This window comes from Dermacentor silvarum, chromosome 10, assembly GCF_013339745.2.
Source record: "Dermacentor silvarum isolate Dsil-2018 chromosome 10, BIME_Dsil_1.4, whole genome shotgun sequence".
Lineage (NCBI taxonomy): Eukaryota > Metazoa > Arthropoda > Arachnida > Ixodida > Ixodidae > Dermacentor > Dermacentor silvarum.
This window is the reverse complement of record NC_051163.1, coordinates 118218812-118236446: the sequence shown is the minus strand read 5'-3', so window position 1 is coordinate 118236446 and position 17635 is coordinate 118218812. Positions and strand designations below refer to the sequence as shown.

Below are 17635 nucleotides of genomic sequence, written 5' to 3'. Positions count from 1 at the left end.
ATGGACCTGCGTTTCAGAGGCCGAAAGGCATGTGGAGAAATTCAAAAAGACCGAACGGTGTGGTGATGGCGGTGTTGCGAATGTCTCCTTCAGCGACCGCACGGCTGGAATCGATTCATTCCCGATTACGCACGACTTACGGCTCCACTAGAAGCTCTACTGGTAGACAAACGTAAACAATGCATCACTGAACTGAAGAGAGATTGTGGTTGTAAAGAGGAAGGGGCGCTATTTTCTGCAGCCCTTTAGGGAGCACGACACAGACCTTTGGGGGAGGGGCAGGGGATGCAAAGAAGAAAGAAATCAGAAAAAAAGACAGAAGGTCGAGGCGATTACACAGCCTTTGACTGTCAGGGGTAGCCAGGCGGCGCATTCACAATTTGTAAGACAGCGCCGTGTCCTCCAGGTATTGCTCGACGGCGTAAGGCCACGCTGGGATGGATGAGAAGGGCCTCTGTCTTCGTGGACGATACACAGAGTCTCACTGCTTGTAAGTAGGAGAGAATTTCGTCCAGGGCACGTTGTAAGCAGGACCGCACGGCTGGAAGTGGGACCCCGCGTCCACAGAGCTACATCATCGGCGTATGCGGAAATGTAGACACGATGCCGGATGTCTGCTGGGATGGCAGAGGGGAGAGACGCGGGCGCGAAGTTGAAAAGGAAGGGGCTCAAGACGGATCCTTGAGGCACTCCGGAACAGACGGTCCGTGGGGAGCTCACGGCCTTTCCCATCCTTACACAAAGGGAACGCCCTGTGAGAAAGGTCGTGACGAAACGCCGGAGATATCCGGTAACACCAAGATCGTCTACAGAGCGCTTATGATGATAGGCGCGAACAGGATCAATCTTAGCAAGGATCGTCGCACCGTGCATCTCAACCGTGAAGTCCTGAATGTTCGGGAGAGGGTAGCAATCAGAAACTGTAATGTTGTTTAGTGCCCGGTAATCGCCGCATGGGCGCTAGTCTCCAGTCTTCTTAGGCACCATGTGAAGTGGTGATGCGCAACCACTGGAGGAAGGCCGGATCATGCCAAGTTGCAGCATGTGGTCGAACTCCACGCTAGCGATGTTGAGTTTCTCCGGCAACAAACGGCGGAGGTGCCGATGTGATGACACATTTCATGTTGGACCGGTTGCGTTCAGTCCGACAGGCGCGTCAAAGTGAGGAACTGGCGTAGGAGCGCGGCGAAAGGTCCGTCCAACATGGCAGAAATAAGCGCGATCGATGATGTTCCTGATGATGGAACGCCGGGAACGGACAGCTGGGTCACGGAGTCGATGAGACGTGGCCGCTGAACGCCCACAAGGAGTCTGTGTACACTGTGCAAGAAGTCAGCTCCAATGACGGCACGACAGATGTCTGCAACCAGGAAAATCCAGCGGAACGCTCGTCGAAGGCCGAGGTTTAGCACGACGGAGCGGGACGAGAAAACTGGAATCCTGGTGCCGTTGACGGCTTTCGAAAAGTCGTAGGCGGGCAGAATGCTGACGTCAGCTCCTGTGTCGACTCAACCATTGTCCGTAACTCTGTCCGTCACGTAGAAAAGGCGGCTTATGTATTGTGCCGGACCACTCGTCAGCGTTAAAGGTTGACCGGCCTGTTTCGCTGTCGAGCGCAAGGACGCTGACACTAACGAGCGTCATTTCCAAAACGGTGGTGGTAGTAGCAAACGCCAGACGCTGTGGGTGATGTTTCGTAGCGGGTGCCTGTGTGTCTTGATTTGCTGGAACTACTGCTGCGAGAGCGACGATGAGATGATGTGCGGCGATGTTGCACTGCACAGATAATGCGTTCCAGGCGCTCACACAAGGAGTCGAGCGCAGATTGCACTGCTGAAGAGCAGGGAAGGGTTTGTAGGGCGGTTACTTTGTCACCCTGAGAGAATGTCGTGGCTGCGATGGTTGGGGTGGCAACTTCCATGGCTTTGTCGGCCAACGGGCCAAATCCGGTAAGAACCACGCTAAAAGCTGTAGCCAGGACCATCTGCATGCTAGCCGGGTGTTGTTGCAAAAAAATAAATAAAATAAGGGCAGCTTCACACTGCGTGGTGCGAATACTGGGCAAACAACGAAGCTGGTGGGCCTTCCCTGGCATTCACTTTGCGTTCCTTTACTTAAGTTGGTTTGCCTTGGCTGGTTTTTAGCTTTAACTTTGCTTAACTTGGTTTGGATTGGCTTGTTCTTAGCTTTGTCTTTGTTTTCCTTTGCTTACGTTGGTTTGACTTGGCTGGTTCTTAGGCAAACTTAGCCGACCCTTGGTTGGGGCATGTGCACGGCACTCTAGCGAAAGCGCAGCCGCGCTAGCATGGCACGCCACGCTAGCGAAAGCGCAGCACTCTATAGTCCGGCGCGAGGCTTGGCCGACGTATCCAGCATTCGTCGGCGTGTCCTGGCTGAATCCGGCGTCGAGATGCGGCATGCTGCATTTTGCGCCTGCCTTGTCACCCAGAATTAATCGCATCCGCGTCAGGGGGGTAAATCTTCCTATACCTCCCATTGGTTCTCCAATAGCAGACGCTCAGTCGACGCTGGCGCCAAGGCTCACTTCAGTTAGGCCCTAGCGGATGGATGACGGTACTACAGTGACGAAAAAAAAGAAGAAAAGAAAAGCAGCGCGATTATTTTTACCCTCCCCCTTTCGCTATAGCACTTTTTTCTTCCTTTTTTATGATAACGCTGTTCCGCTCGTTTCTTCTTTCCCTCTTGACTTTCATATCCCTCTCCCATGCCTCGTCTCACCCTCCCCTCATGCCTCGCGCAACGTGTTTTTTTTTTTCTAGCTGTCCGCGATGCGCTTTATTTATTTATTTATTTTTTTTTGGTCGCGGGCATTATCACGCGCCGCCGCACACACGAACAGCGACAAACGCGCGCTCCGGGCTCATCTGTCCAGCCGTGCCTTTCGTGCGGGTGAGCAGTGGATTCTTTTTGCGTTTTCATGCACGCCGTCGCGTTCATTATTACAATCAAGCAAGCATGTGCCCAAATTTTATTAAAAATAATTCCACTTACAACACAACAGTTCTTCGGAATCACTTTATTGTGTTCGTTTGCGGAAACCAGAATTGGAGCAGATAGTGCAACACACTATAGAATGCAACAAAACGCGGATGGTGCTTCATGTACGCACATGTAAAAAAAAAACATTTATTGTAATTGCTATAATGGCCAATGCGCAGAATAGTTTCTCACGGCCTGTTTCGTGCTCGGTCCATAAAATCCACCTGCGTGAAGTGCGCCGAGCATATTCTGCGGTGGTTGACCTGGTCTCTGGGCAAACCAATTAGGTTCTTCCTTCCAGCGTATGTTAAAAACGCTTCCATCCTGAAGAACAGTGAAGATCATAAATTATAACATCGCAGTTGGAACATACAAAACTGATCTCGTTTCGCATCACGGCAAGTACTAGTTGTGATATGTCAACCTAAATTCTCAGAAACGCATTTTTAAACGATGGCGGCCGATTACCAAGAAATAAGAGCAAAGCCCACACCTACACACGTGTTCCTTGCGATACGCACAGGTGGTACTATACTTATAAGGAGCTTTATATTCGCTGCTTGTTGACAATGATTTACTGCATTTTTGTGGTGTTTTCAAATCAGCTAGCTGCTGCCTCACCACCGGACAGCCATGTACGACTGCGCACAATTACTATCACAAATCAAAACCGGGAATTAAACTGCACAGTGCTCACCTGTTGTCTTTAAGGATGCGGTAGAATTTCACGTCGCATGGCTCACTTCGTCTTGATGTGTTCGCACACCATTGAACCACACACGAACAGCGACAAACGTGCAACGGTAGGGTACCGCACGGACCACATTGCTAGCGCGGAAGGCGAAAACCGCAAAACTGACCGCATAATGCCAGAAAAAAAATGCTGCCGTTTTGTCCGTTATCAGCACGGCCGACGACGAGCGCGGGCCACGCCAGCCGCGCCGCCGATAGTTGAAGGTGAGAGAGAAACGACAAATGTTCGGAGAGGGTTGCCAAGAAAAAAAAAAGGAAAAGCGACTGTGGTTTCGCGCCCATCTCATGGATGGTGCTGCAATTCGCGTGGACAGAAAACCAGCGGAGTTTCCGAGGCGTGTCCGCGTCTCGTCGAGCAAGATGGGCTGATGGATATTGGTGGCGGCGCGTGCAACGAGTTCGCAGTTTCGGATAAAATGCGCATGCGTCTAGGCAGCGCGGCGCATACGTTTGACTATAGAAGGGTCGATTTTCGCGCATTCCATAATCACGGCTATCCACCATCCCATCTTGCTCGACGAGGCGCGGATGCGGCCTATCGAGACGAGAGGAACGATGCGACTTTCGGCAGGGCCGGCAACCAACGAAGTGCCTGGCGCTGTTTATTGACATGCTACTATACACGAATGCCTGGAATCACTTCAGTGGCACCCTCTGTTAGATGCGTAAGCAGCGTTAGTGCTAGTGGTGTTAATGGCCCCACCGTGGATTGAATCTAACAAAAAAAAAACACTGCATCTTTCTTTCCGAGATCGGATTTACAAGTTCAGCCTCTTGGCTGGCACCACACGATTTCTGGACCTTGTAACCTATATGGGGATTGCCACCTGTGTCCCGCTTGGCACTCCTCTCGTGCTTGCCAGGTGATACTTGCTCCTGGCTTGGCGCCGGGCTTGGAAATAAGGTTGGAGATGTCAGGTTTGGTTTATCAGGGGATGATGCACTTGAATCTGGAGTGAGCTGCTCGGTTGCAAAAGGCACCAGATGCCGTCGGTTTCACTGCATTACACTCCTGGGTGTTTCCACGATGTACGAGTTCCGCTGGACTCTGCTGAGACCTGACCACGGAACTCGGCATCCGTCACCCACACTTCCTCCCCTGAAGAGGGGTCCCGAAACTCTCGCACCCCGTGGCGACGGTTAAAGTTCCGAGCTTGCCGTTTCTTGGCGGTGGTGTCCCTTTGCGAGAAGATGTCTGGTGGCGGTATTTCTGGCGACAGCTTGCCGGGGTCCCTGGGTGCGCGTGTTTGTAACCACCGACACATGAGCAGCTGGGATGCGCTGTAACCCGTGACAGCTGGTGTGTCGCGATAAGCTACCAGTGCCAGGAAGCAGTCATTGCTCTTGCGGAAAAGATCCTTCACAGTGTGCACTGCCCGTTCTACTGCACCGTTTGACTGGGGGTAACCGGGAGTGCTAGTAACGTGACTGAACCCATAGTTTTTCGCAAAACTGGCAAACACGTATGACGAAAACTGCGGTCCATTATCACTTCGGAGCACTTCCGGTATGCCGAATCGAACCTTGACACTCGTGATAGCCGAAATCATCGCCTGGCTGGAAGTGTTGCGTAGCGTGATGACTTCCAGATAGCGTGAATGGTAGTCCACACGCAGCAGAAAATTTTGTCCCTCCATGTGGAACAAATCTGCCCCCACTTGTCGCCACGGGTGCTCCATTGGAGGTCTTGGAGCAAAGGCTCAGCCCACTGAACTCTTGTAGTTGCACACCGTTCACACGATTCAACCATTGACGCAATATGTTTGCCTATGTAAGGCCACCAAACAGAGTCGCGGGCACGTGCCCTGCACCGGTTCACGCCCTCATGGCCCACATGGATTCAATCCAAAACGTCCCTCTGCAGAGCTTGCGGAATCACAAGACGCCCTCCTTTAAGAAGCAATTCCTTGCATAACGTCAGCTCCCCTTGGTACTTCCAATACTTCAAGAGGTTCGATGGAACCTTGCTCTTTCGAGGCCAACCTTGTCTGCAGTATTTCACAAGGGTGACGCACTCGCCATCCATCGACTGGTGTTGACCAACTGATTCAAGGCCAATTGGTGTGTCATGCTCGATGTTGCTGACAACCTCACGCAAATACAGCTCCACTCGGTTTCCCTTAGCAGTGGATGCTGGTGTGACAGGGGCTCTTGAAAGCGTATCGGCCGTTGCCAGCAGCTTCCCCGGAACGTACCGAATCCTGTACTGGTACCTCATGAACTTTAGTCGAGTCCTTTGGATTCTTGGTGGTAAAGCATCGACATCCATGGAATTCAGTAGTGACGTGAGCGACAAGTGGTCGGTCTCGACGGTGAAGTATAGGCCATGGACATACTCGTCAAATCGCTTGCCTGCCCATGCAACTGCCAAGCCTTCCTTTTCCGTCCGGCTGTACCTTAGTTCCATTGGTGAGAGGGAGCGTGATGCGTAGGCTACAGCTGTACGCTCCCCACTCGGCTGGTCTTGTAGCACGACAGCACCCAAGCCAAACGAAGTAGAATCTTTGGATATGATGGTCGTGTGCAGTGGGTGGTAGTTCGCCGTGCAGAAGTTCGACGACATCATATCGTTCAACTTCTGGAACGCATCCTACTTGACCACTCCCCAAGCCCACTCGCTTTTCTTGTTGAGCAATCCACGTATGGGTGCCGTCACCTCTGACAAGTGTGGTAAAAACCGTTCCACGTGGTTGGCCCTGCCCAAAGAATGGGAACACCACCTACATCGACCGGAGGTTCCATGCGCCTGACAGTGGCAAGCTTGTCTGGGTCCGGCGAAATACCACTGCCTCTAATAATTACCCCAAGGAACCTGACGCTTGTAACACCGAATTTGCATTTCGAGTTATTGAAGGTCAGCCCAGCATTCCTAAGAGGGCCTAAAACTGTTTGAAGCCGGCAGTCATGCTCTGCCCGGTGTCAGCCAAAAGCCAAAAAATGTCGTCGATCATATACACGACGCCGTCTTGGCCCTCAAGAATGTAGATCATTTGGCGCGTGAAGTGTTCCGGGGCGCGCAATTCATTTTCCAGGGCAGCTGGGCCCTTGACTGTGGCGCCGCCATTCGGGAGAACGTGAACCACTGCGGCGCCTCGGATCTGGGCACTTTTGCTCTCTAAGGATCGCCTTTGCCTAGGTACCACACCAGAAACGCCCCTAGGTCCATTCGCCCCTCACTACGCTGGCTGCACGGCTGCACAACTTGAAACATGGCCACGAGGAAGACGCGCCTGCTGCACTTGTTGTGCTGCCGTGCTCTACAGTCGTGAAACGTGTTTTCTCTGTCGCGACGAGGGCATATAAAAACCTGATACTCCCAAAGTGGTGACTAAAACGTTTCAAAATAACAACGCCGTATCAGTATTTCTGATTGACTTTGGCGCCGAAGCATCGCTTGTCTCGCGGGAAATTAGCACGCTCTGAAGGTATGTTGTGAATCTACCACTGGCAATTTCGCGTATAAATGCAATTCGATATTCTGCGTTTACAAAGTAACCTGGCAGTAACTATTGCATTTCTGCGCGACACACCGAATACGATAAACACACACGCTCAGTCAAGCTACTGAGCTGTAGAAGTGACGAAGCGCTTGAACCTAATAGGTTGTCCCATTTGATTACGCACCTTTGTTTAGGCTAGATATGCCTAAAGCAACCTCGCTTTTCTAAAGAAATGACTAGTTGCAAATTTATCAGCAAGAATCGCCACATATGATATACATCATGCAGTTACGGGTATATTTTTTTACCATACAAAAATACATTTCATTCACGGCAATAAAGCAACAGCGCACTGAAAGCGAAGATGAAGGAAGATGTGGACACAACGCAAGTGCTGAGTTTCAACTGGAACATTAAAGAAACATCGGAGAAATTTCTAAAGTGGTGTAGAAGCTGAAGAAGCTCGGAGTGTTCGGCAGGGGTTAGTGTAGTGGCAATGGAACTGGAAAACATGTCACTCGACGACTCTTCAAGCGTTGAAAGGGCGAGGAGTGCGTTCAAGTCAAGATGGAAAGATTCGTCTGGCACGGTAACAAAGAACGAAGAGTCAAGCTGTTCCACGCGGCCGAGACATTCGCCGACAAACAACGTAATCGACGCAGAAAGTGGATTCTATACACAAATATTACTGATGCCGGCAGCGATGTCAAGCGTTGCAAAATGCAGTGGAACGGCGTTGCGACTCATAAAGATGTCAGATGGTGTACAGAAGACCACAGCATCGGTGACGGCATCGCAGACGACTGCGACAAAGGCAAAAGAGCCAGGCGGAAGGTCGGTGTCCTCACGCACGATCAGTTTACGGGGCTGATCAGGAGCGTCGTGGGATAGTGCGTCACACAGCAAACGAAAATTCAACTTCAGCTCGTGCGCAGTCGATGACGGCGTTATGACAGGACAAGAAGTCCCACCCAAGGATGACGTCATGTGAGCAGGCAGGAAGAACAATAAACTCCATAATGTACGAAACGCCTTGTAAAAGCACGCGGGCAGTACAGGTTGCGAGAGGTGTAACGTGCTGCGCGCTTGCCGTGTGAAGCGACAGTCCATACAGCGGCGTGGTCACCTTACGCAGCGAACGGCAGAGTTTGGCAGCTGTAACAGAAACGGCGGCGCTGGTGTCCACAAGCGCAAAAGTAAAAACACCTTCGACGGATATTGCAACCATGTTAGCAGGAGAAGAGCGAGGACTTGACCACTTCGAAGATGGCACAGTTCTTGCCTCGCGAAATGCGGCGCTTAGTTTTCCTGGTCGGAGCGTGCGGGTCGGCGACGCATTGGGGAGAGCGATCGTCGACGAGGAGGTGGGGAGCGGCGCGACAGGCATTCAGGGAGGTCAGAAGAAACGTACCACTGGGAGGGACCCGGGGCTGATTGGCGCGTGGCCTGACTGCCATACTGAACGGTCCGTGTGCGCACGTAGTGTGACCTTGGAAAACTACCCTGACTTGCTGCAGACCATAGCCAAGGAACGACCAGATATCCACCGTGTCTACGCTAGCCTTATCCTGCCGAGAACTACGAATAGACATCGTGGTAAGCGAAATGATGTCCTCGTTCGTTACTGCAATCGTGAGGCCTGTACTTTCAACAGCCTGCTGCAGAACTTTTGCCAACATTCCAGGTGAGTGAAATTCATCGACCACGGCTTTCAATGGTTGCCTTCTACTCGCGTTCTCGCTACTGATTACCCGCAGGGGCGTCTGCGTCAGCAGGCGTTTGGTGTGTTGCGACACCACGGACCCGAGCACATCAGGGTTGGACCATCCCACGTGTCGCCGTGAATGGCTTAGCCGTGTCCGGGGAAAAGGGGATCCTGGGGGTTGAGCCAAAGCCGGGTGTTTGGACCTTTACGGCCCCTCGGCAGAGGCAACACACCTCTTTGGCCTCTGCTTCACGTAGACGGCCCCCCTGGGCTGACCCACCCAGGGGAAACCGGCTGGTCGCCTTTTCCTATCCCCCTCTCTGCCCTTTTTTCTTTCCTATCTCCTTTCTTTACTGTCCTGTCTCCTCTTCTCTTCAGTTACTTCCTCACTTTCATAGGCGGCTCGGGTTAACCTTGTGTAGGTGCCCTCTCTTGGGTTTATATATAAGGTTATAGCGGCAATGTACGGCTGGCGCCTGCAGCCTAACACGTTAAGTGCTGCAGCGTCCCCTTGTTGGACTCCGTGGTGGGTGGCTGCCATTGCTGCCGAGTACACTATACTCCTATGGGAACACCTGCTTTTCCACGGCTTCTTGATCGTCTCCCTCAGAAGAGGGGACGCACCGATGAGATTTTGAATTTGTTCACCCGGCCTAAAGACATTTTCCCACGATATCAGGTAGTACATAGTGAAAGAACTGAAAGAATAGCGAGAACCATATCCCCATTTCTAGTTGCGAAAACCTTGACCAACACTCTAGACCCTGGCTACAAAGTCACCAAAATGCCAAGTGGGGACCTTCTGCTTGAGCTACGTGATAAGGAGCAACACAACAGACTTGGAAAGCTTGTTACCTTTGGTGATGTCCCAGTTACTGTTTCACCGCATCGTTCCATGAACACAGTGCGGGGGGTAGTATCCGAAGCAGACCTCATCGACCTATCTGAAACCGAATTGCAGAAGGATGGAAGGAGCAGAACGTCACGAATGTGCAGCGCATTGTTATGAGGCGGGACAAAAAAGACATTCCCACGAAACACCTCATACTCACCTTCGAATTCAGCACTTTGCCACAAAGCATTGAAACAGGCTACACAAAGATAGCAGTAGGACCATATATACCCAATCCTAGGCGATGCTACCAATGTCAAAGATTCGGCCATGGCTCACAGAACTGCCGTGGTCGACTCACCTGTGCTAAATGTGGAGTACAAGGTCATGCCTCAGACAACTGCGAGGCCACACCTCACTGCGTTAATTGCGATGGTGAGCATCCAGTGTACTCCCGGTCTTGTCCAAGTTGGAAAAAAGAAAAGGAAATTATAACACTGAAAGTCCGTGAAAACATATCGTTCAGGGAAGCACGCAAAAGGTGCTCACCATTCCACACGACCACTTACGCTGATGCGGCGCGTCAAGGGGCAGCGTCGCAGCGGCAACTGCCACCAGCCCAGACCGCGCGCAGCGAGCTGTCGCTTGTGGCTCCTGTCCCCAGGGCGGAAGTAGCTAAGTCTACGCCACCTAACCAGCAAACAGGCCCGGTTGCCCTAGGATTATCGGCACCACAACAGTCCTGGTGGCAGCCTGCGCTACGCGTAGCGAACCCGCAGGCCCGCCAGCAGCTCCCACGGTGGGTGCAGCCAAGGCTGCCTCACCCTCTCCGGCCATTGCTGGCTGTGGTAACACCCGGCGCAGCTCAGGCCCAAAGGCAGCCCATCGACCTCCGGGCTGGTGGGCACAAATGTCTCGTCCTTCGCGGCGAGACTCTCTCGCGAAACTTCTCGCTCGCAAGAGCGCGTGTCCGGCGCCTCTCAAGAGGCAATGGACACACACCCATCCCGACGGCGCACCAAGCGGCTAAGGAGCGGCGAGGCTCCCTCGACCGCTTCAGAAAGGTCAAATCCCGCGTTACAGGGCCTGGAAAGGGCTCCGTAATCTAAGGCAACACTACCGTTCTAAGTACACACAGCACCAATTTAATTTCATTTTGGATACACAAATTATACAATGGAATGTCAGAGGCCTTCTTAGGAACCTCGACGATATCCAAGAACTTCTTTACCAACACAATCCAAAAGTGCTGTGTGTACAGGAAACGCACTTAAAATCAAAACATACAAACTTTCTCCGACACTATGTTACGTTTCGTAAGGACCGTGACGATGCTCTCGCATCATCAGGCGGTGTTTCCATTATAATTCACAAAAGCATAGCATGTCAACATTTGCAGCTACAAACGCCCCTCGAAGCAGTGGCAGTGCGACTTGTTCTTCTGAACAAACTCATCACCATTTGCTCACTTTCCATTCCCCCACATTACCACTTACACAAACATGAATTTCAGTCCCTTATAGACGAATTGCCAGAACCTTATCTTGTTCTTGGCGATTTCAATGCGCACAGTAGTCTGTGGGGCGACTCTCGTATCGATGCGCGAGGTCGTCTTGTTGAAGAATTGCTTTTCTCGTCTGGTGCGTGCCTCCTGAATAAGAAGGAACCTACATTTTACTGTATTGCAAACGGAACCTTTTCTTCTATTGACCTTAGCATAGCTTCCCCGTGTCTATTTCCTGAACTTGAATGGGAAGTTACCAAAAATCCTTACGGGAGCGATCACTTCCTCATACTACTCAGAACAACCACAGAAAATAAGTCTCCACCACAAGCCCCTTGATGGAAGGTTGATACAGCAGATTGGGAGAAATTTCGAACTCTTACTAGCAATATCTCCTGGGCTGACATGTCTTCGTTAGGAATTGATGCTGCTGTAGAGTATTTCACTGCCTTCATAATTGATGCCGCTTCTAAATGCATATCCGAAATAAGTGGTGTGGCATGCAAACGCCGTGTCCCATGGTGGAACGACGAATGTAGGAACACTCGTAGGAAACAGAACAAAGCGTGGGGGTTGCTACGTGATTCACCTACTGCGGAGAATCTTATCAACTTTAAGAAGATGAAGTCACAAGGCAGGAGAACGCGCTGACAGGCCAGAAGAGAGAGTTGGCAGAAGTTTTTATCAGGTATACACTCGTATACAGATGAGGCCAAAGTATGGAACAGGGTTAACAAGGTGAGAGGACGACAAACATATTCACTCCCTTTGGTAAATACACAGGGCGACAGCTTGGAAGACCAAGCGAACCACCTGGGTGCACATTTTGAACATGTGTCGAGTTCATCGCACTATTCTCCAGAATTCACAAAATACAAAGCAGCAATAGAAAAACAAAAACTAGACCGAAAGAGCACCGGGAACGAGCCATATAACTTACATTTCTCTTTAGCAGAGCTTTATGCATCACTCGCCTGTTGCAACCAATCTGCCCCAGGCCCTGACCGCGTATTATAGGAAATGTTGAAGAACCTACCCTCTGAAACGAAGAAAACACTTGTCTGTCTGTATAACTCTATATGGACCTCCGGCGAGATCCCCTCTGCCTGGAAAGAGGCCATAGTGATCCCTATCCTGAAGCATGGGAAGGATCCATGCTCTGTATCGAGTTATCGGCCCATAGCGCTAGCAAGCTGTCTCTGCAAAGTCTTCGAAAAAATGATAAACCGTCGCCTATTACATTTCCTAGGATCAAACAGACTGCTTGATCCATACCAGTGTGGTTTTCGCGAGCGTCGATTCACCACTGACCACTTGATACGTATTGAGGCGCAGATACGCGAAGCTTTTGTTCACAAACAGTTCTTCCTGTCTGTATTTTTAGACATAGAAAAGGCCTACGACACCACATGGCGGTTTGGCATACGAGAGACCTCTCCCACTTTGGTATACGTGGTAATATGTTAAATGCGATTGAGAGTTATCTGCTGAATCGCACATTCCGTGTTCGAGTTGGCAATGTTTTATCACGTCCTTTTGTGCAGGAAACTGGTGTACCCCAAGGAGGCGTGCTCAGTTGCACACGCTTTATCGTTAAAATGAACACGCTTCGTGCTTCTTTACCACCAGCTATCTTTTATTCCATCTACGTGGACGACGTACAGATAGGCTTCAAGTCCTGTAACCTCGCTGTGTGCGAGAGACAGGTACAGCAGGGGCTCAACAAAGTGTCTAAGTGGGCAGAGGAAAACGAATTCAAAGTAAACCCCCACAAAAGTTCTTGTGTTCTTTTCACCAGGAAGAAAGGTCTTGTTGCAGATCGAACTATCGAAATGTATGGACAACAAATACCTATGAACAAAGAACACAAATTTTTAGGCATCATACTTGACTCTAAGCTTACTTTCATTAATCACATAAAACATCTAAAGGCGAAATGCCTAAAAAATGTCACAGTTTCGCCCTAAGGGCGAAGCAATGAATGCGATAGCAACACAGCAATGTCATACGAAGTAAGGTGAGCGGCTTTGGTAACAATATGAATTGTAGTAAACATGAGCTGATTAAGTAAGCAGGTGTGCTGCGGCGTAAGTAGACCGACATGAAGAGAGACTCGATGACCACGAGAAGGCGCGTGTGAAACGGTGGTGTTGATGAGAAGCGCTTCCCGTGGGCAGCGCGCGTGCGAAGGGACACACCTGTAGCGCTGCACTGCCGATCCGGGCAGCATTCCATGTGTAGCATGCGTTGGAAAATGTGACCCGACTATTACTAACTGAATGAACAAGCGCGGTGTGAGCGCGCACAAACAAACATGAAGAGATCACACTGAATGACTGCAGACAACGGTTGTCAAAACGCTGGCAGCAAGCATACGCCGCTGCGGGCGAAGGTACGTGCGGTCTATCGCTTCAACAGGAACTGAGCCGCGAATGCACGGCTCATAAAGGTCAGAGCCGTGTGGAGATAAGAGACGGTGCGGCGAGCGACAAGCGCGGTTGTTGGCAGAAGTGCGCCCCCCCCCCCCCCCCCCCGCTTCCTTGCTCGCGCGCGGGAGAGATAAGAGACCGTGCGGCCGAGCGCGGTTGTTGGCACAGTAGAAGTGCCCCCCCCCCCGCTCCCTCCGGCGCTGGCTTCCCGCGCTTCGTTGGTTGCGCGTGGGGGATTGAGTGCGTTCGCTCTCCGTGATAGCGTGCGTCGCAGCACGCTTGCGCTCGGGCATACGGCGCGCGGTGAAGATTTTATCTATACGGAACCTCACGGCGACGGCGACGACGACGGCTACGGCGACGGCGACGGCGACGGCGACGCCGACGGCAGAAATCCGGTTGAAGTGTCCATAAAAAACAATGAACTTACTGAAAATTTTATGTCACACATCCTGGGGCACCGACAGGAAGTGTTTAATGAACCTTCACAAGAGCCTCATTCGGTCACGATTGGACTATGGTGCCGTAGTATATCACTCGGCCGCCCCGAGCGCGCTAAAAATGCTAGACCCTGTCCACCATCTAGGTATCCGCCTGGCCACTGGCGCATTCAGAACAAGCCCCGTCGAAAGTTTATACGTAGAATCCAATGAGTGGTCACTCCATTTCCAGAGAACATACATCAGCTTCACCTATTTTCTCAAAGTACACTCCGATCGTGAACATCCTTGTTCTACAACCCTTAATGATTTGAAGTGTGCAACGCTTTTCTATAATCGACCCTCTATGAGGCGGCCTTTCTCATTGCGTGTAAGAGAACTTAGCGAAGAGATGGATATCCCACTTCTAGACCATCGCCTAATGCCTCCAGCTAAGCTTTCACCGCCCTGGGAGTGGCAGGTGATAGAATGTGATCTATCCTTTGTAGAGGTCACAAAGCACGCTCCCGAGCTCGAAATTGCAATGCATTTCCGCGAACTTCAATCGAAGTACTCGTGCTCGGAATTCTATACCGACGCATCCAAGTCCCATGCTGGCGTATCTTACGTCGCTGTTGGCCCCTCGTTTTCTAAATCTGACGTATTGAACCCCCTAACAAGCATCTTCACTGCAGAAGCCTACGCAGTACTGTCTGCGGTGAAATATATAGAGAAATTGAAACTACGAAAGGCAATAATATTCACAGACTCGTTGAGTCTTGTAAAAGCGCTAACATCTTTACAAAAGCATAAAAATCCTGTTTTTATTGAGCTCTACTCACTCCTGTGTAACATTTACCAATCTCATAGACGTGTAATAATATGCTGGGTGCCTGGCCACAGAGGCATTGAGGGCAATGTGCTAGCACACCAGTTGGCCACATCAACTACATCGCAAGCTAATAATCCTGCCGCTGCTATTCCCTCCACAGATCTGAAGCCTTTTTTGCGAAGGAAATTGCGAGGCCACTGGCAGCGTCTGTGCGACGCTGAAACAACTACTAAGCTCCACTTGATTAAGCCACAGTTAGGGTTCTGGCCCTGTACAACTAAAACACGACGAACTGATGTCCTATTCTGTCGTCTCAGAATAGGACACACATATGGTACTCACAATTTTCTATTGAATGGAAATGATCCTCCAACATGCGGTAGATGTGGCAACAGGCTCACCGTCCTCCACGTCCTTCTGGAGTGTCGGGAAGCCGAAAGAGAAAGAAAGAAACATTTTCCTCTCGCATATCGTTATTGTGTCCCTTTGCTTCCCGCTATGTTTCTTGGCAAAGAACCGCTTTTTAACACCAACGCAGTCCTCGCATTCTTGAAAGATGTTGTGCTACATGTTATTAGCCCAATAAGTTCACAGCGCATCCTCTCTCCAGAGGATGTTGCCGTGATAGTTTTTTATAGAACATGCCTCCAGGCCCTTGTGTTTCAAGGGCTCTGTTTAGGCACTTTAATTTAGGCACAGTTTGGCAGCGGTGCGCAAGCAACAAGCACCAGACTAATTTTTCTGCTTCTTGCAGTGGCGGACGACTATTCAAGGACCGATCAACAGGATTCAGCACGCACTGGACAGATTCGGCAGGACAGATTCAGCCCGCACTGCAACACAAGTTCGGAGCCTGATTGCCGCTGATTCTTCATGACTCGGCGCTCTGACACAGGCACCGATTAGCAAGACGTCACCGGCTTCGACTGCTACAAAAAGGCTGTCGGCTCGGCGCCTAGACACAGTTTGGCAGCGGTGCGCAAGCAACAAGCACCAGACTAATTTTTCTGCTTCTTGCAGTGGCGGACGACTATTCAAGGACCGACCAACAGGATTCAGCACGCACTGGACAGATTCGGCAGGACAGATTCAGCCCGCACTGCAACACAAGTTCGGAGCCTGATTGCCGCTGATTCTTCATGACTCGGCGCTCTGACACAGGCACCGATTAGCAAGACGTCACCGGCTTCGACTGCTACAAAAAGGCTGTCGGCTCGGCGCCTAGACACAGTTTGGCAGCGGTGCGCAAGCAACAAGCACCAGACTAATTTTTCTGCTTCTTGCAGGTGAGCTATACCTCTAGTTTTCCCTGCATACGCTATAAGTCTCTGCGCACCGCTGCCAAGCTTTATTACGCCTTTATTATATTTACATTGCGTTGTGTTTCTGTGTTTTATTTGCATTGAACTCCGTTTTTGTTTGCAACAATGTCGAAGGATTTCGTGAAAGCCCTGGATGATTTCAAGCGTGAAATGAGACTTGAAATGCGCTCTGTCAAAGAAAGTGTGAAGTTTTGCAGCGACACTTGCGATGAAACCAAGGCGATTAACACAGAGTTGAAAGCTTTGAGGCAGGAACTCGGCGTCCTGCTAAAAGTAACGAAGCTCTCAAGAAAGAAAACAAGCAGCTAGCACAACGAGTCGACGAGCTGGAACAATATAGCCGTTTGAATAATTTAGAGCTTAAGGGCGTCAAGTCAGTCGACAATGCTCATGATGTCGTAAAAAAACTTGGCGAAGTCATTGACGAACCACTTTGTGCTGCTGACATTGACACATGTCACAAGATAACAACACGAGTGACGAGCGAGAGCAACATTATCGTTCGTTTTGTGCGCCGCGATAGGCGACAGGCGGTTCTTGCGAAGGCTAGAAAACGCCAGATCACAAACGAGATGCTGGGACTATCTGGATCTGATCGGGTGTATGTCAACGAGCATTTAACCCGTGCTAATAAGCAACTACTGGGAGCCACAATTGCCCGCAAGAAAGAAATGTCCTTGGAAATTCGTTTGGACGATCGGGGGCAAGATTTTCGCCAGAAAGAACGAATCTTCCAATGCCGTCAGGATTGCCGATGAGGGCGATTTGCGCAAGATATCACAATAGTTGTGTAATTTTCGGTTAAGCGATCATGGCCACGTTTCAAGTACCGACTTGTTCTCTATACAATCCTGAGTCTTTTAACGCTAAATTCTGTAACCGGCAGCAGGAACTGTCTGTTCTCCACTTTAACATAAGAAGCATCAGAAACAAAGGCGACTGCCTTCATCACTTTTTTACCTCATTAACAACAGAATTTGATGCTTTAGTATTTACTGAAACCTGGTTGCTCACACATGATGACCGTCTTCATTTCAATAACTACGCATATAACGGTCTCCTACGTCCCAGTGGAAGAGGTGGAGGCCTTGCTGTATATGTTAAAAGTTGCTACCCGCATTCTGTTCTTCACGATTGCTCAATAATGAGTCCCAATGTTGAATGTTTAACTGTATCACTGTCCAATATAATTGTCGTGGCAATTTATAGGCCACCGACTGGAAATAAGCGACACTTTCTTGATTTTCTTGAAAAATTGCTTGAAAACTTGAATTCTACCACTCTTCCATTTGTACTTATGGGTGATGTTAATATAAATCTATTGCATGAGGATCAAAGCACTAGAGATTTCAACACTGTTATTTCATCTTTTGCATCTTCCAATCACATTACTTTGCCT

At 50.3% G+C, this 17635-nt stretch overlaps 1 protein-coding gene across 1 annotated transcript; it reads right to left on the bottom strand.

The window, feature by feature from the left end:
* Nucleotides 1–4757: 4757 nt before the first annotated feature.
* LOC119431794 (uncharacterized protein K02A2.6-like) lies at nucleotides 4758–5432 on the bottom strand. Its single transcript, XM_037699263.1, has one exon. The coding sequence runs from the start codon at nucleotides 5430–5432 to the stop codon at nucleotides 4758–4760; it is 675 nt and encodes a 224-aa protein (XP_037555191.1).
* Nucleotides 5433–17635: the final 12203 nt, after the last annotated feature.

Coding starts and splice junctions, on each gene's coding strand:
- LOC119431794 (XM_037699263.1), bottom strand. CDS start 5,432: ATGGAGCACCCGTGGCGACAAGTGGGGGCAGATTTGTTCCACATGGAG.